Genomic DNA, 20,143 nt, shown 5'->3' on the forward strand with positions numbered 1-20,143 from the left:
ATTTTTTACAACAAAAAATGATAAAACTTGTTCTTTGTCTCTTCGTCCCATTGTTCACTCGCATTGCGATGGACCAGCTTCGTGGATGTTACGTGTATATTCATTGTGTTTATTAATTTAATAATTAGCTTATAACCAAAATTATAAAGTGAAAAAAAAGTCGGAGGAAAGTACAGTTACAAGCTTTTTGCTTTGGGCAGAATAGTGTTGTGTTTCGGCTTTTGCCAAGCATGTGATGCCTGCAAAACTGTCAAGGATGATTTTTCACAAATTTGATAGATTTCAGAAACCGCATCAAGTAGCGAGCGAGTGGTGGGTATAAAAAAAATCCTATTATTTTCTGTTTTCAAAATAATTATTTTAAAGTCGGTTTGATACGACAAGAATTTTCATATGCTTATGTGAATAATGCAAACAATTCATTAGACCTTAGGTTGCTTACAAAAATACACACACACATACACACACACGCACATATGCATACATATACCCAAAAATATGCACACATGTACATGTAAATATTTTAGTGCATAATAAATTTACATCAGTCGTTTATAGTAGTTTTTTGAAATGTAGTTTTAAGCATTCCTAGCTTTGCATAAGTTGACCACAAAGCAACTTTCCTAGGCTCTGACGAAAAAAAAAAAGCATTGCCACCTTCATTGCTATCCAGAAAACTCAACTAAAAATGAATTCATAAATAACATTTAAAATTCCATTTACCAAAGGATTTTCAAAAATTTCTGTTTATGTATTTATATACAACGCACAACAACAAATACAACAGATACAGATTATTATTATAACTTAGCCGTAAGCATAGTTTGCATACTCGTATGTCTATACCTAGGAATGCTTAAATGTTTGTTTGTGTGTGTGTGTGTACTTATGTGTGATATTTAAAAGTTGAGACAATCCTTTTAAATTCTTCGTCTTCTTCTCGAATTAAAGAAAAAAAACAAAGCAAAAAAAAAAAAAAGGGAATAGCATTTTTGTGTTATTTATTTATTATTTATTACACAAATGAATAAAACTTTGTTGGGGGCTTTAAATGTCCGCACAAGCCTTTGGGACTCACACAGGAAAATCTATTAAATAAATGCTTCAACTATTTTAAAATAAAGAGATTTCCGATTTTAAAACAATCTGTCCAACTGTTGAGTAGAATGAGTCGACAATTTAAGTGAATGCGTCTTTTAGATTTAGCTCGAAAGCATTTACATTGAAACGGATTTATTGATGTCATCGCTGCATATGTTGTTCTCTCTTAAATTCAATAATAATAATAATAATAATAATAATAATAAGAAGGCAATGAGTTCGATTCGACTGATGTCCAAACTTAGCCGCTAACATATAAAGAGAATTTAAAATATTTCATTTAAAACAATATGAGAAAGAGTCTAAGAAAACGTTTTTAACTAAATTTGAGAAAAAGTTTGATCGAAAAAAAAAGAGGAGAGAGGATCAAGATGCCTCATTTTTATCTTGTCTGCCATTTTTGTGAGACGCATCTTGCTATTAAATTAATGTGTGCTAGTGTCCGCAATGCCTACGTACATATATATAATAACCCTGATCGATTTAGTCATGTCTGTCCATTCATCCCCAGGATTGGAGCAAACAAAGCTTGCCATCCTATCTGTTCTTTAAAGCATAGCATGCTATTTAAGTACGATTTAGACGTGCCAGTCTGCCTATTCTATAAAGAAGAGAAATTTGGTATATATGCTCGTAGTTAGTGGCCTATAGCCACTAACTAGGATGTGATCATGTGATTCGTTCATAAACATTTGCGTAAAGAAACATAGAAAAAAGATTTAAAACGATCACCTACGGATACTAAGGTAGCATGAAATTTTCATTAGAATATACATAAATATTAGTGTTTTTTTATTTAATTTATAAATTTCTTATACAAAAAGCTGAAATATTTTTGAAAAAATTGTAAAATGTTTGAGCAATTGAAACAAAACAAGAAAGGAATCCTGAGAAAATTAAAATAAGGAAAAATTCTAAATTTCCTCTCTATAATGCTTTCTATACTATCGGATGGGCGTGGCTTATTATTTCCATTTTGTTGCGAAATTTCTATAGTCTGTGTCGTTAAAGACAAAAACCCAGAAAGCACATATATTCTGTTATCCTGTTATGTTATCCTAAAGTGTACTGTGCGTGTACTTTGGCCGGTATATGTCATTCTCAATTTGTTTTTTTTTTTTTTTTTTGCAAAATTTAAAAGTATTTTCTTCATTTTTGCGAACGGAAGAATATTAACTACAGATATTAAAGGATTGTCTATTATTTTGCAGGTAAGTTATCAGACAAAAGAGAAGCGAAAGATTTTTGCAAAAACGTTCTCTCATCTTCCAGATCTTAACTATTGCCCCGCAAAATATCGATGATGACGTTTTATCGTTATTGGCTGATACGCGCTTAAAACATTTACACCTACTTCAAAATTATTATACCGCCTCGTATTTAACGATCAATCATTGCAGCGTTAGAGCTTGACGTATCCTAAAATGCGATAATCCCTGATTGAAAATCCATCTACGTTTGGAATCTTTTTCTTCTTATTATTATTATTAATACATATTATTATTGTTATTATTACAATTACTAATATTTAACTTTACTATTATTATTATTACTATTATTATTGCATTATAACTGCTGTCCTTATTATTCTTATTACATTCTATTATTATTATTATATATTTTCCCGAAATGTTATATGGGTTTTCGTAGGATCAACATGAGAAAATGCTATTATGTTCGAACAACACAAGTCTAAAACGGAAAACTGGTGTAAATTTTATTCCCACTATGGAAATTTGAAATTCCTTGTGTTTTTCTAATAAACAAATTGGTGTAAGTTTTAGTACACCAATGGGTAGATAGAGAGTATTTGACATTGGTCAATTGGGATATTTCAAGTCTCTTTCCAGGCGTTATAATAAACAAGTGAAATTTTGATACACTTTATTATCGTGGGCGTGAACGATTTTGTACTCTTGTGCTCGTCCTGCAGGTTCGCTCAGAGAATACGCGTACAAAACTTTTGTAGATCTATCTGCTGTAACTTGTAAATAATTACCAAAAATACCCCCTTTCCCCGACAACCAAGACATTTTCCATATCAATCCGCGTTCAAGAACTTTCAACGTTTCTGGCAAGTTTGAAGCCGACAGATTCTTTGTTGTGGCCAACAGAATGTTTCCAATAGATAGTAAACAGACGGACAGACGGATATGCGTTAATTGATTTAGAATTTGATGCTGATATAAAATATATACATATTTTAGTGCACCTCAAGCTTATTTCTGGGTGTTGTAAACCATGGGTGTAAAAAGCGAAAAACGTATCTAAATTCTTTGGACACACAAATAACAAAAACTTTTGGACATGGCGAACAATTTATATAAACTGGAATAATTGTCAAAATTTACTGACTTTTTTCTTCTTTTACTCGAGCGATATTTTATTCTGTAGCTGGAATAGTTAGCTTCACGCTGCTTGACATCTGGGATCTATGCTTTCCCATATGAGAAATTCGCTGTTCTTCATATCTTACCTAAACTATATACTCATTCTATTTACTCTAACTTGTATATGACTACGTGTGTGAGTGCTGTAATACTACAAAGCGAAAAGAAATAATAAACAATAACTAGAAACTAAGTAATCTTTACTTAATCTATCTATGCAATCTTTTACCACATGACATATGTAGCTTGCACTATCTTACGTTATTCAAAAAATTTCTATTTTTATAACCAACTGTTGAATCTGTACTTTGCGGTTATAATTTGAGAATTTTTTTTTTTTTTTTGCGATATGGTCAATTCTTCCGACGATATCCTTTATATGTGTGTAATGATGATGGCCAGAAAGAAGTGGAGAAAGAGCAAGTGATAAAGTGTGGGTGGTGGTTGTCGCAGTCTAGTGGCTTAGCCCTTTACTACCCATCGGTAAGTGTAATGAGTGCTTACAATGGTTGTGCTGCACTGAGATTTGAACTCGCGAGCAGCGATGAGGGATTCGCGACTCCCATCTACTCCGCTATACGTCAGAAGAAAAACACAAGGTTAATCCTACAATTTTTTATCTTATAACTTTATATAGTTTGTTTTGTCGCCGATGAAGAATAAAATAAAAACAAGTAAAAGCATTATAATTGGCCGCGGTCCACTAGTAAATACCCTACACCACTTCGCTTAACACAGTAATTCATTTATGACATTTCAAAATAAGCTATTGTAGTGGAAGTGGTCGATCCGAACCATATTCGATAGCGTTCGTCCTCCAGTCAATATGTGTCAGCGTACCAGATTGTATCAAAATATCTCAAAAATTGTTGTAAGTTGAATAAAAGAATGCATCAGTAGGCAATATACGGACACAAGGATCGATGGACGTATAGACAGATAAGCTTTAAAAGCTGGGTCTATCGCAAGTCTTTCTGGGTGTAGCGTAGGGTGCAAAAACAACGAATAAATTAATTATGTACTTAAGAAATTTTTATTAAAAAATTTTAGTTGAAATTTGTGCTATCAATACGTTCAGGAACGTAATATAACAATTTTGATAGATACATCTGGCAGAACCATTGCAAGTATATTATGCACGAATATTATATGAAGATCTAAGCGAGAAAGACCGCAGGCTACTTTGCTGCACATATGCACAGCCAGACAGATAATTTGTGGGAGTGTAACAAATGCACTAACTCCGAATAGTTGACATTAAGTGGTTTTAGGGGCGTTGATGTGTGTATGCAAGTTCCACATTTTGCTTAAAAACTAATATTGCAATCACACACCAAGGGAATAAAGTTGTGTCCCTTCGAAACATGGAAATCCATAATATGTAAATCAAAATCAAAATGCACAAAAGTCATTTATTTTTTCTAAACTAATAATTTTAACCCCATTCCTGCTTTCCTTCCTTCCAACCATCCTTCCTATGTAATAAAGTTTTGCAGATTATTTCGGGTTTCATTTGTTTAAAATGTACAGAGCATTATGCATAAACTGTAATGCAGTCAACGTTGTTATATAATTGGCGTAACAAATCATGTGAATTATACACAACGATATTAAATATTTATGAAATCATCTCTCGTGTACGATTGCATTGAAGTGCATTAGAATTTGTTTAGAAATTTATTTATGTGTGAATTTCAACTTAATTTTATGCTGACTGTGAAATGGCAGACAAATGAAGGGGAGAAACGCATATATATATATATATATATGTATGTAATAATTAAAATTAAATAAATAAGTATAAATAAGTATTTGTGAGTAATAGCTCTCCCTTGGGCTTGTCGTGTTAATAAATCAAAATCACATTTAAATGCGAAATAAAATAAAAATTTTTTTTACAAACAGCAACAAATCAGAAAATCATCTCGAATCACATTCACTATAGCAATTATTATGCAATTGCGCGATTAGAATAACAACAAAAACATGCCGCCGAGTAGCAATAGTATCGCATTCACCCTGAGTTGCGAAATTCGGATTCAAATGGCCAAATGTAAATGTACATACATATAAAGAGCAAAAAGGCATGATATTCGGCATCATTTACTGTAATAAAATATAAAAAAAAAACTCAAAACGGAACAAAAAAGTACAAAAACAGACGTTGTCCTATGTCGGCAAAATTTCGTTCCTATTTTCCGTCAATTAATTCTTTATTCATTTGTAAAGCGTACGCTTACGTGCGCAATCATTCCATTTTGATAAACAGGTAGGCTAACCTGCCAAAAAGAGAGATCAATAACGAAAAATGGCTAAAGACCTTCAGCTCATCTAGTGAATGTTTGCTAAGAATTCCAGTGAAATGAAAATCGAAATATGTTCCCCTTCTCTTGTTCTGGAATTAACGATATTTCTCGCGTGGATTTATATATAATTGGAATAAGTTTAGTCAAGTTGCGATGATATGCGGTTAATGGCTCTCGGAGTTTATATTTATGTATGATAGGGCGAAATTTATCTGTTAATTATTGCACGTAAGCCTAAATGTAAGACTGGCCTTGTACTCGTAATGCTTGCTTTTAAAGTTGTTTCCTTCTTCCCCGGCTATCTCAAAAGATTCTGTTGACCACACACACTTTTGGTTTTCATTCCTCTTTTGCTCGTACATAATCTTCCCTTCTTGCAATTCTTTTTAAGCCTTATGTTACATTTCTTAATTGCCTCATTCTATGTTGTATTAGTTCAAAACCATATATATATATATATATATACATTATATCCTTTTATACAGTATTAGCTTAAGTGTACAAATTGCGTATATATATATTATATTTTTGTTATTTTAAATTGTCACGTATTATTGTCCCCTTTGTATATGTAAATAAACTGTGAGCGAACTGCCAGAATATAGGAACTCATATGATTTGCCCGGAAACGGGAGAGGTCATGACAAGCTATTATAGTTTCGAATATGATTATTAATTGATGGGAACTGCCCAGATAGCTTTAAAGAAAATGACGAGAATATATCTTCTCTCCCTCTCTCTTTGTTGGTAGCCCTCGTGGCGAGGAGGTGTAAGATTTGAAAATCTGAAAACATCCGCTTATATTAGTTAACGTTAGCAGCCACTTGAGAATAAGGAATTAGTGAGTGTAGGAGGACTAGATTAGGGATTGTGCCGTTACACTGTAAGACGAACGCTCTAGCTAGAGGCGGGGTAAAGTCTAGGGAATCGGCTCAATACTCTCTAAGTCAATATATTTAGGAAAATATAAGTTTCCCTTACTTAAGAATAATGACATTTTCCTTAACGTGTAAGTGTAAGTGGTTTGTAATAATTATCTCAACGAAATCCATAGAAATTTAGCGGAGTAGGAGAAAGTCGGTGAGCGTAAGGGGGATTCTACTTGTAAAAAGCAGTTGCACATGTGGATAGCACGACGAGCTAACCCCAGCACTCAGTAGCAAGATTATGAAAATTCCCACTATGCAGAAATTTTCAGTCTTTACAGGTGTTCAATAAGAAATCTGGTCACTTAAATCGTGCCTATCTCTGGTTGAAGTCTGAGGTTCCGCAACCGATTCTATTGTGCGATTATTGATTCAAAATTCTTCCAAATTTTAACACATTGACAAGAAAAGCCTGTGGACGACATGGAATATAATATCAATGCAATGGAATTTTGGGCTATAGAAACGATATGGACACCTGGTTCTTCTCAAGGCTAATAAAACTGATTCCTTTTGCTTCAAAACTCTCATATTCTGCCAACTGTTCGCGTGAAGCCAAAGGCGAGTAACACTGGTACCGTTCTCTATGCAAGCAATGCGCACACATGATGATATGATTTGATATTAAAGAGATATTGTAATGAAAGCAACGACTAACAAGCACTGCAAGCAAAAACCGTGAGTTGTACTTTGCCCAGTTATGTATGCATTTATGTTAACATAATAAAATAATATTTGCGAAGAAAGCAGTGTCGGTGCATTTCGTGTGCATACGTAAGTACAAATTTGTACAATACTTATAAATACTTTTGCATACGATTGGGCGAATGAACGTCGCAGGTTTAAGGGGGAAGGTTTGCTTTTAATAGAGGGCATCAACTTTCGCTTGTGCATGCATTGTGTGCATGGATTTGTGTCGTATGATGATTTTTAATTAAAATACGTTTTCCAATAGCAGGTATTTTGCATATTTTTACTATACTATATGCTGCAAATAAATCAAATCTTTTTTCTCTTTTTTTTGCCTTTTTTTTTTTTTTTTTTTTTTTGGAAAAACGCATGACCTATTTCGGATTGTTGAGTGCGGTTGTGCCGTTGTCATGTTAACAATTGAATATGGGACGAATTATAATCGTAACGTACACGCGCACAAATACTAAAGTTAAAGACTAACCAAAATATAGAACCGAAATTTAACCGAATCCAAACCATAAATGTCGGTTTTGTGGCCAGAAAACCAATAGCAACAACAAAGTCGCTAAGCTTAAGTGCGTTTATTTACATACGTATGCATATATATGTACATCAAGCAATTGTGTTAGTCTACGGATGAATGAGCGCAAGTGTAGGTACGATGAGATGACTAAACTAATATATTTACCTACTCATATACACATACATATATATTTGTTAACGTTTCAGGTGAAGAGTCGTCTAAAATCCCTTGAAGAAATGATTTGTTGATTGAATTGAAACCCATTGCCGTAGAGAATTGCTTAAGGGTAATTTTACATTCTTCCCCTTTTCCCTAAGATATTCTATTGTTCTTGTTTACGCGTCTCATCCATATTATGTCAGCTTGAAGACATAATGAATTCATTTGCCGACTCAATTGCGGATATGTTATAAGAGTCGTATATGCTTTAATGTTTTCCCATAAACAAACAAAGGGCCGAATATAAAAGTAGTGGAGAACAATGTACCTTTAGTTTTAGACTGTCTTTTATATATATATGTTTGATTTTTTAAAAAGAAAATATCCATTCTTTTGTTCAAAAATTCCAAATGTTCACTCTTTCCTATTTAGTCGTGGCCTAGTTTACGAGCGAATCTATTAAGATTCTTGATCGTGATCGCAACCGTTAAAGAGAGTGTTGTCTGGCAGGAGCACCTTCATTCAATGTGCCACAGCTAGGTCGAATTCTTCAAGATAAAGGTCTCCTCAGTCGTTTTGACGCCAAGTTAAAGCAGAAACAAAAACAATATTTGAATAACACTCTCGGACCGTCAGCAATCATTTTGACGTTAGGGAACGGCAGACACGGAAAGAAAGTCTGACTCGTTCCACTCTACCGGAACCTCTAAAAGCTTTCTTCTCAGTTGTTTCATCGCTGGGGCATCGGAAAGGCAGAGAAAATGTCTAAGCTATTCATACGAGCCGTTACAACTTGCTTGCGGGTTTTACTTGTAGATAACTGCGTTTGTCTGCTGACTGTCTGTTTAAAGAAATCTTACAGCAAGCAAAGTGGTGCTAAAAGCCTTGTGTTTTAAAGAGGAAAAATTGACTGAATTAAGTGAACTTCGTGATGGTTGCTCAAAGGATGTTTTACGATACTTTATTTTAACTCTTCGTAGAAGATTTTCATTTGGTAAATTTGATGATAAGTTTATCTTAATCAACACTTTCGCTTTTTTTCGCCCGCAATTTAATTTATCTTCAATTCTTTACATTTTAACACTGATTTAGATGGTTCCAACTTTTCATTTTCTTCTTCTTGCTGTTCACCTTTGAGTATATTGCAATCATTAAATCTAAATTCCTTATGAAAAATGTACGATTTAATGAAAACACAAACGAAAAATGAAGAAAGAAAGAAAAATTCCAACAATTAAAAGCGTAATGTCAGAGGAATTAAGTTGTGATGTTCTAGATGCACACACATACATATATATATATATATATATATATATATACACATGACGTTATGTTTATAGTTGACGATTTAAAAAAAAAAAAAAAAAAAGAGAAGAGAAGAACAAGAACAAGAAGAAGAAGAAGAAAATATTAAAACGTTCTTATACGCAACAAACATTGCTTGAAATGAAAGGCAGTTAATGGAGAAAATGTATATAAAAAACGAAGACTAGTGAAAACGAGGAGGTGAAGACTGTCTGCGTTAACGTTCTAAAAGATTACTTATCTTCTGCTAAAGCTTCTCTGCTTTTAAGTAAAAGTAATAAGGCAAACGAAAATAAATTTCATTTATACTTACAAATTGATTCCATCGTATCCAGCACCGAGACCTACGTGATCAATGCCAGCGACACGCTTAATGTGATTTATATGAGCTGAATATTAATGTTGTTAGTGTTGTTGTTGTTATCATTATTTTTGTTGTTGTTGTCGCGTTGTTAAATTGAACCATGCGACCGTCCATGCATATAACCAGCCAAGCAGTCAGCCACCCATTCAATAGTTGATTCATATGAGAATATTTCGCAGGATTTCAAACATAAAAGCCAACGTTATATAGTTGACGTTAGGCGGGCGGTAAAAAGGTGAAGGGACGACCCGTTTCATTGTAAGCCAAGATAGATGGATAGTAGTTGATTGTTGTGCATCAAATTGAAGTCGCCAAGACGTTCAGATTTGCATAATTCAATTGAATTATTGCAAAATGTATTTTTTTTTTTTTTTTATTATTTTTTTTTATTTTTATAATGAACGTAGAAATTGAATGAAAAAAATTCATGTGTCAGCAAACAGACCCACGCAAACACAGAAAATGTGCAGAGGGAAGGAGAGAGAGAGAGAGAGTGAGAAAGAGAAAGAAAAATCCCATTAGATTAGCAGACAGGAAAAGAATCAAATTTATGTAAATCGAAAGGAGAAAAACAGGAAAATTAGAGAGATTGTGTTCGTCTTCTTTACAAATTCAATTAATCAATAAAAACGGAATATTAAATAAAAAGAATTGAAGACAATTTAGAATGAATTATATTCATTCAAAATGGTTTGCTTACCGACTGCATCGTGCACCGTGGAATTTTCACTGCACGATAGAAATCTCGAATAGAAATTCACCATAATAAGACCGCCGTTTCTTGCCAATGATTGCAACATGTCATCCTGTACATTGCGGCTTGAGTTGCACAATTCATAGGCCGACGAATGAGAGAATATCACAGGGGCTTCGCTTACTTCTAACGCGTCACGCATTGTGCCTGTCGATACATGTGATAAATCGACCATCATACCTAAACGATTCATTTCACGTATAATTGTCTGAAAAGAGAAAAAACCATCAATCATAAGTTAGCGGCCGCATTAACAATACCTATATGTCATCATCAGGCGATGAAAATCAATTTAGCTTTGTCCTTGTTAGCCTCAACAGCTATGCAACGCTTTGCCTTCAAAATGTTCCAATCATTTAGACTGAAAGCATGGACTGACGTAAACACCGCAGAGAAATGTAAAATGAATGTGTATAATCATCATCAGTAACACTTTGGAATTTTCCCATTTGGATAATTTCTTATTGGTATTGACTAGCCGATCTAGTCCAGGCGTCCCAATCCTATATCGGAAAGTTATTTGTTACCCATTCTTACATTAGGAATTTTCAACTTTACTTTAACTATCTTTTTTGTACGCGTTACTATAAATACAGTTTACTTCATATTTTTTCTATTGTTCATACATATCTGTAATATTGAGTGTAGAACTAACAAATTCAATTTTAGATTGTGTTAGCGCCCAAATGGCAATAGCTTTTGCACGACTGAATGGAGCCACCTTTCTAATTTTCGATTTCGGTCCTTACTTGAAAAATATATTAGGTAAAGCTGTGCCTATCGTAAAGAAATTAACAAATTATAGTAGTATTTAATCCACGCCCGATAAGTACAAATATCCTACAACTTCAGTAGACTGGTGTTAGACTGAAATGAATTGTAGACTTTGACTCCACAGGGGAAAAGCCCGATTAATTCGTTTATATTAAAAACGGAACGTTATTGAATCGCATATATAAGCAAGACGTTCTCGGTAAAATCCAATACTAATAACTGTCCCTTATATATATTTCGGCCGGTATCTAACCGTCATAAATACACGAATGGGCTAACAAGAGTGCAATGTATGTGGGTTATGTCTTGTACACAAGACACGAATCTGTGGGCTAAAGTGATCCAACGGCCGTTAATTGCCAGATGTGTATGGATCGAATAGAGCTCGCCGTTGCTTCAAGTCTTATGCCGATGTCATCCTCCCTGGATGGTTGTGCTCCTACTTTAAGATTGTGTAGAATACGGAAAATGCATTCTTTTATTCAAATCTATTTATGGTATTCCCTTCCCTCATACCTATGGCGATTATTCCCTATTTACCTATCTTCCAGTTTCTCTTTCATCCTTTCTTTCTTTAAAAAACTCGGCAGTCTTTCTCTACTTCTTTCTTATCATCATTTTTCTTACACATCCGTCGCTAAGTAGTGATTTTGGGTTCACAGTAAAAAACTAAAGAATACGAATAATAGGAATATATTTTTAATTTTTTCTAACATAGCGCTCTGCCACGGTAAGTAACACTGGGACTTTTCAAAGTCCTATCTTTAAGTTTTACGGCACAAAATGAGTTATCTCGCGGGAGCACATATGGCATAGATTTTTTTTATGGTCCGAACAGTTCGCGTATTGTACCGAGAAAATCGCAGACGCGTAAATATTGCTTATTTATGAAGTAGGAAAGTCCCAATTAAACCGATACTTACGATGAAAAAAGCCTACAGTACGATAGTTCCAAGCGCAAGAAGCGAAAAAAGGCCAATTTAGCAAGCCACCAATATCGATTGTGTAGCTGGATAGAAGCTGATGTTTGTGACATAGGGACTCTGCGCTCAGCTAATGCTGAGATATTACAAAGAAGTCTTAAAAAACTGCATTATAAACCGGTAACTGCAGTGTGCACAATGTGCAAAGCGAAAAGAACATAATAAGCTAAATTTGAAATTTTCAATAAAATCGATCATCTCTTACACACATATGGGCGCAGAGAAAAGGTTGCATTAAACCATATTTTAGGCGGTTTGATGCGTATTTCTTTGTGCTATCAGCTTAAGAAAAGACAAGAAACTCTAATATGTGACGTCTTCACATATGATTATTGGCTAATTACGTGAAAGGAATTTTCCTCTCAGTTAGGTTAGATTTTTACATTCGACACAAAAAGATTTCAATGAAAAATTTAATTTTGAAAATAAAAGTCGTACAAACTTCGTACCTGCGGGAAAAAGAAAAACTGCTAGAACATCAGTAATTTTGGGCGGGGCTTTGCAGTAATTTTGCTTATTTTCGAGGTCGACTTGGGGCGGTTTACTGGAGAAAAATTCCAGTTCTAGACCAAAAGTTTTACTAGTTTTATAATGAAGGAAGAAGGGAGAACGATGGTGCTTCTAATAATTGTAAACGGAGCTAATAGTCTCCCACCCAATTTTAATTACAACTTGACAAGGACCGTAGGAAACAAGTGCAGATTTTGTGTATGAATCCAAGGAAAGTTTTGACATCTTAATCATAATTGAAAAAGCGGCCAGACGGACGGATAATCAAACATATATATATATATATATATATATATATATATATATATATATAGTCAAATTAATGCTTCTATTGTCTTTCTTAAGAATTTGTTTAATAAATTCGCATCTTACAAGGAGTCCTTAAATATGGTGATTATAACCAACAAATTTATATATAAGTAGAATTTTTAATCGCATCAGTTCGATTAATGAATTTGAAATAGGAAATCTTTACCATATTAATAATATTCGTTAATACACTCGTAACTGAGTTCATATATTGTTGTCTACACCTTTTAATAAAATTATAACTATTTTGATTTGTTTAAATTTAGTTTTGAGATAAATACAATTTGTCTCATAACAAAAACACAATTAAATGCTCGTAAATAAATTGTTTCGGCAAATTTGCTCGATCACAAATTTTATAAACAGCTACCGTTCATTATCTCATTGTCAAAATAATCAAATAAAACTAATTATAAAGATTAATTAATTTTCAAATTTTGAATATAAAAACAGCAACAAAAACAACACCAACAACACCTAGAGTAATAGTATGAAGAAAAACAATAACAATGGAAACTATTGTTTGTCGCTTTTATACTAAATAGAATACAACAACAGTAATGAAAAACAATTGAAGATTGTTGCTTATTGTTTTTATATTGTGTTAGGTACAAGTACGTATGTATGCATAAGTAAATCAAACAACATTGAATTTTGATGGCATCTCAATTTTAGTCTATGAAAACGGAATGTAAACACATATAGGATAAATCAAATTTATGTCATCGTAACACACATCGAAAACACAATGAAGATTTTAAAAGAAGATAGGCAGGTAGTGAGAGAGAGAGAAAAAAAAAAAAAAGAGAGAGAGAGAGAGAGAGAGAGAGAAGTAGACAGAAAAATGTCAATAAGAGTAAATAAGGAAAACATAAAAATGCTTTAACGTCACATTTACTGTACACATAAACACTTCATATGCTTAAATAAATTTAATATTTATGTTTTTATATTTTTGTTATTGCCCTTGTTTTGTCGTTGTTGTTTGTTTTCGGAGTAACTCAATTAAAAACAATTGCTTTATATGTACAATTTGTTTAGTATTATTTCATAATTACTATCGGAAAAATATTATTGCTCTTGCATGCTTAGCATTTTGCCTCCAATTTATTGCATGTTTATTATAAATTCGTAAATTATTGTTTGAAATTGCAATTTCAATACAAATTAAATTTCAAGTAGAGCAAAAGAGGATTGGATGATATAAAAAAAAACTCTTGCTCTCTCTCTCTCTTTCTCTCTCGCTCTTTCTATTAATTTCACTTTCGCACAAGAACTGCTCTCGCCCTGTTCTTAATAGTAAGTTTTTCTGGCCTACAGTGCGTATGAATATTAAATAGTTAAAAACATTTAATCCATCTCTGTGATAGGAAGAGAAATAGAGAAAGAGAGAGAGAGAGAGAGAGAGAGAGAGAGAGAGAGAGCGTGAGAGAGAGGGGGAAGAAGAAGAGTAGAGCATTACACTTTCCCATAATACATAAGAATTTGTGAACGAACGCGGGAAGAGCGGTTCGGTATATTCACAGATACTTAAAGTTAATTAAAAAACCAACTCACACGTTCAACTAATAGTAAAATGGCATTTTAAAGCATTAAATAAATAAACAGAAATCAATGATTAATATTGGAAAATAAAAGGAAAAATATAATATAAAGTTTAATTTAATGATACGACCATAATCATCACACCGCAACAACGCGGATAACGTATGCGCCGTTAAGTGTGGCAACTATGTATGCATAAATAATTTTAAATTAAATCAATTTACTTGCAATTGATTGAATTTTTAATTTAATTGTTTATTTTTCTTCGAATCAGGGTTAACTGTGTTGGGTTTCTTTGCTTTTCTCTTGTGTAACGTCAACTTAATTCGTTAGTGTTTCGTTAAGTATTTCATGTTTTTTTTTTGTTTTCATTTATTTTCGTTTCGTTTCTTTTTTTTTATTATTTATTTTGAAAGCTTCATATTTGGGAAAGAATTTCGTTAACAGATCTGCAATGTCAATGGGAAATTAAAACCTAATTTTTATTTATATGCGAATGTGCCAGTTATGAGCAGTGCTTCTATTTCGCCTCTATTACACCTTGTGAATTAATTTTCGATAAGCAAATACCCTAAACTTTTGGTGTGATCACTAACCTATTAAAAGCTGTTGAAATTAACTGATGCGATTCATTTCACTTAGAAATTCGTAGGACTTCTAGTCGTGGCAATGCGAGCTACAGAATAGTCAACTAGCTAAGGAGCGGGATTATCAAGTCATCACACTTGCATTGAATTGCCAACGCCGTAGATCGTACAGTAATTACAATTAGTGCGCGATTTTAGCTACAGTGGCTGCTCGGTTGGTAAGCGCACAGCACTTGCCGAGCGGGTATGTACTTTTCAGGTAATGTCCAATTCCTATCTCATTTTTCGCACTTCCTTCTGATCATCACCGCGCTATAAGCATAGGGGACAGCCGTTGAATGATTGGTCACATTGAAAAGAAACAAGTAAGAAAATTATATTCGCCGTAGCCGAATCTCGCATACCCACTACTATGTGTTTCGCAGTCTATTCTTCAAGTTCTTTTATTTGATACCTATATCGTCAGTATTACTAAGAAAAAAAATATAGCGGCATCTACCATATACATATCAAAATGAATCCATTTGTAGGCAGATAACTCGTTTAAGCAGTGTACAAAATAGTTTTAAACATTCGGTCTGAATATATTCCCGTCTTACAGTGGTGGACATAAAGACTTGTGCTAAGACCATTTAAGAAGGATCGATGCTCTGCTCACGCGAAAAAAATCGCTTACGATTTTCCGATCAAGGATGCACTTTAAATACATTTTCATGTATACCTTTCAGCTGAAATTTGAAAGAGTGACAACCGCTTTACAGCTGTTTAGTCTGATCATTTCTGGCACACTTCAGCGCTAACGAGGATTGCATTCTACATTAGTAGCTTATGACTGTTGCTTATGGCTTTAAAGCTTTTTAATGCATTTTTATGTAAACCTTTTGCTTAAACTCTGAGGTTATCTCAGTTCCTTAATAAATGGTATTACGATGGAGACTTCACTTAAGTGTTAAGCAAGAGCGACTTTTAGGAAGAACTTTACCCGTAAGAAAGCCTATTATTGTTATTATAATTTAACCTGATTTAAAAATAAGTTCTAGGGCTAAAAATTGGTTGAGCACTAACAATCCTCCAGCTTTAGTAAAAGCGCACATCTATTTGGCCTTATAGGAGCTTCATCTGCTTTTTATTCTTTCAGTCAATTTATGTTATTGCGTTTCATTTAATATTTCTTTCATTTTTAGATGATTAATATTTTGCGTCAGAGATTATTTGTATGCGGATGACAGTATTTATAGATGTATCGTTAATGAATAAGTAAATAAATAAACAAGCAAATATTAAAAATTAAATAAATAAACATAAATATAATAAATTGCGAACATATAAGCTAGACTTGAACTAGAGATATGATCCCCATATCCTCTTTCGAAGATAGGAGGCGACAAACTTGAACAATGTCAATCATATCAGTTCTGAATTTGTTTCTTCCTTTATGATGAGTTATTTGAAGTTTAGGCCGTAGCAAGATTAATTATATATGTAGTTCAGTATACACTTTTACTCTAACATAAATAATAGGAGGGAGGGGAAATTAGATTTTTCAATTCGAATCGAACCGATTGGGAATAAGGAATTTATGAGCGGCGGGAAAGCGTTACGTTGTGATGCTCCCGTAACTCGTAATATTGTACACAATGGTGCGGATAAATGAAATTCCGATTGTGAAAAAATCGCATTGGATAGCTAATCACTAAAAATACGATTTACGGCGCCCAAGGGTAATAGGGAAAGAGTTGCGTTAGGAAGGCCCGCAAATCTCTTTCACATACCTAATTAAATGTTAACTAAAAGATTAAAATTCTCGTTAGTCTTGGCATCAATTCCCGCTAAACAGTCAACCATAACCACATGCGAAATAACATACAGCACACAAATATTGTGCATGCGTATTGAACAGTTAATTGCAAATATTTGTTGAAAAGCCAAAATTAATTACAATGTGTTAAATAACTCAATTAAAATCAATTAAAAATGTCGCTTTTTTTCTAAGTACTTTAAGCATAAAGGAATAAATCAACTTTTTTGTTGCATTAGTGACAAATTAGAATACGTATCGAGAACACGACTAAAGCTATATGTGCTTTCGAACACCTTTCTCTACGCATTCACTTGCGGAAATATAAAATACTCCTTCAACTTGGGAAAAATTTGTCAAAAAGCCGGCTTACGATATTCAGCTGAATGAAATTATTTGAATGAGATTGAAAATTTTATTACGTTACCGTAAAAAAAATCAGCGGCATAAGACAAATAACGCAATCTGAAGTTTAACATTAACGTTCACCATAGCTACGCAAAGCTTCGATGGGTAGAGCAATTCGATCGATCACCTAACTAACTAAACTAAAAAACTAACTAATATAAATATGTTTGAAGTAAAGACTTTGGCTTTAATAATTGCACACCTGACAGTATTTCCAGACGTCCTTTCAGAACAATCTCAATCGTCGTCGAATAATAGCTTGCAGGTATAACAAGGTGAATAGCACTTAAAATGGTGGGTATTTAAGATTCAAGTCGGAACGAATATTGTCTGCATAACATGACGAACTGTCCTTTATCCAAACAAATCAAAGTAGCGAAGCTCCGTTCATAGCGAAGCCTGGATACCCTTCAAGTGAATGCATCGTAAATGTTTTTCCTTTATTGTCGGACATAACTAAATTAATTAAGAGTCTTGTGCTCATCAAGGAAATATATATCTTATAGTAAAGGTCTCTCAGGGAAATTCATGTATGTATCGTAACTTTCAGTCAAGGTGTGCTATGTCTTATATTAACCCTGAAAGCATGGCGATTGTTGTAAAAATGTTGCCATTGTTTTTAGAAAACCTTCACAGGGGAGACAAAAACCTCGTCTTGTGAATACTAATTAATTTTAATATTAAATAGATTTAATTTTTTAGTTCTGAGTAAATTTACGTAATTAATTTTTTAAGTCGTATAGATTTTTTATTGATTTTACAACATTCAACTGCGTTCGATGGGTAAGCGACAAAAGTTTTTACTCTTATATAAACAGTTATTATTTTTTTAAACTTTCTAAAATTAAAAATATTAAAGGATAAGACGAACAATTTTTTATGATTTTATTCATCCGTTTCTCCTGTAAAAAAACTCATCATAACTCATATTAAAATGTCCATTAATTTAGATAAAAAAATATTCTATGAAAGATGTAAAGCGACTTTTAGTTCTCAGCTGTGCTTGCTTGGCAACAAAACTACATAAACTTCGTCAGGGTTTGCTGATTGCGAAATAGATTTATTTAAAAACCCATAAAAATTGATGGTTTCCTTTTTTTTTTTGTTTTAAAGAACGGTGGGAGAAAGAATACTTGTTTTTATCCAACATCGGATTCTTTTTATACTCAGTGCTTCCTGGCTTTCCTTTCTGTTCTTTTACAAGGGTATGTTGCACATTTTTAATCACAATTAAATTTTAAAGGAATGACAATTGCGTAGTACCCTTTAAAGCTTAGGAGGGACGTCCACATGCGAAGCCTTGGGCTTGAATTAGTGCACTTCGCACGATATTCAAAATATTGTATAATTATTACGATTTCAGATTATTATCTAAAAATTAGAGATTAATGCCGAGGAATGGATATTATATGTGTTGGAACTGTGGACGGACCTATGGACGCATACACACGATACGCGAATTGAATTGAACGAGTGCAATCAGGAAAACGTCTCAATTGAATTTCAAAGTCATAATCGCAATATTTTTAGATAGACTATGCACCAAGCTGACGATTGCTTGGTAAGGAGCTTGAAGGAAACGTTATCCTTTAATTTGTTCCTCTTGCTTAATTTATTACCGCCTGAATAGCCGAGTAAGTAAGAACCACGACTATCAAGTTAGTGTTCGCGGGTTTAGTTGTCAAGTGCGGTAGAGTTTTCTTTGATCATAGCTATAATGAGTGCTCCGTCGGTGAGGAAATATCACCTATAGATTGGGCTCACACCTGCTGGATTGCGGCCACCATCGCTCTATTTCGTTCTCTTTCCTCCTCTTCTTTCATGGTAAAATAAAAAAATTCTTCTTCTTCCAACTCATTTATTTACTATTACTTAAAGTTAGCGGTAAGCAGTAGAATATCTTAGGGTTAGGGTGATATCCTTGCGTTTACACTCTTTCCTTTCTACTTTACGTGCTTTGGCATGAACGGTTACAGAGAGTTCTGGTTATAAAAGCCTAGCCAGTCAGGTGGTGTCCATATATATTTGATCGTTGCTGGCGTAAGGAAGAATTTTTCGTCAAGCAGGGAGAGAAGCGGTGGCTATGTATGCGGGCGACAAGCGGGAAGCAAAAATGTTATGAAAGGGGCGAGTATAGCCACAACAGCGTGATGAAAAACCGTGGGGCTAGGGTGTATGCGATATACGGTTAACTCGAGGATGGTACTAGCAAGCCGGGTAGTCACAATACTTCGCTGCATTTCTTCGTATGAAATGTAGCCCCACCCATACCAAATGTTAGTTCACAGATTTACGTTAAACGCTTCTTAAACTTGAGCTTAGATTGAAAAGCATCTTAAGCCCAAGGTGAAGAACCAACTAATAGACGATTTTGCTCCTGGGACTTTGGCAAACTTTATATATTCCTGTCAACAGGAAAATAAAATTCTATAATGGAGGATCTGCGTCCTTAGACCTTACACGATTTATTGCAAATGTGCAAGAATTACTAAAAGATGTTTTTTTTCCCGTAACTTCGAATGTTTCTTCACGTGAATACATTTACTTCTTATGTATTAAGCTAATCTATTTTGCAGAATAACCGATGTAGGGAATCTCGTAAATTTGTCTATGCTATGGCTGGTACTTCTGCCTACCTATCTGAAGTGCTAAAATTGTTTTAATTTCATTTCACTTAGAAGAAGAAATCCTTAGCTGTTAAATGATTA

The 20,143-nt window shown here is 33.6% G+C and overlaps 1 protein-coding gene across 7 annotated transcripts in view; it reads right to left on the reverse strand.

The window, feature by feature from the left end:
* The window catches only part of LOC119633906, a 271,992-nt gene that overhangs the window by 6,575 nt on the left and 245,274 nt on the right, over window positions 1–20,143 (reverse strand). For 6 of the 7 annotated variants that reach the window (XM_038027725.1, XM_038027721.1, XM_038027722.1 and 3 more), the window contains 2 exons: window positions 10,468–10,729; window positions 9,717–9,792 (listed from right to left, as the gene is read on the reverse strand). In XM_038027725.1, the coding sequence (XP_037883653.1) occupies window positions 9,717–9,792; window positions 10,468–10,729 (338 nt within the window). Of the gene's footprint in view, window positions 1–9,082; window positions 9,371–9,716; window positions 9,793–10,467; window positions 10,730–20,143 lie in introns of those variants that run through there. The other variant, XM_038027726.1, reaches the window with a different exon arrangement.

This window comes from Glossina fuscipes, unplaced genomic scaffold (assembly GCF_014805625.2).
Source record: "Glossina fuscipes isolate IAEA_lab_2018 unplaced genomic scaffold, Yale_Gfus_2 2, whole genome shotgun sequence".
Classification (NCBI taxonomy): domain Eukaryota; kingdom Metazoa; phylum Arthropoda; class Insecta; order Diptera; family Glossinidae; genus Glossina; species Glossina fuscipes.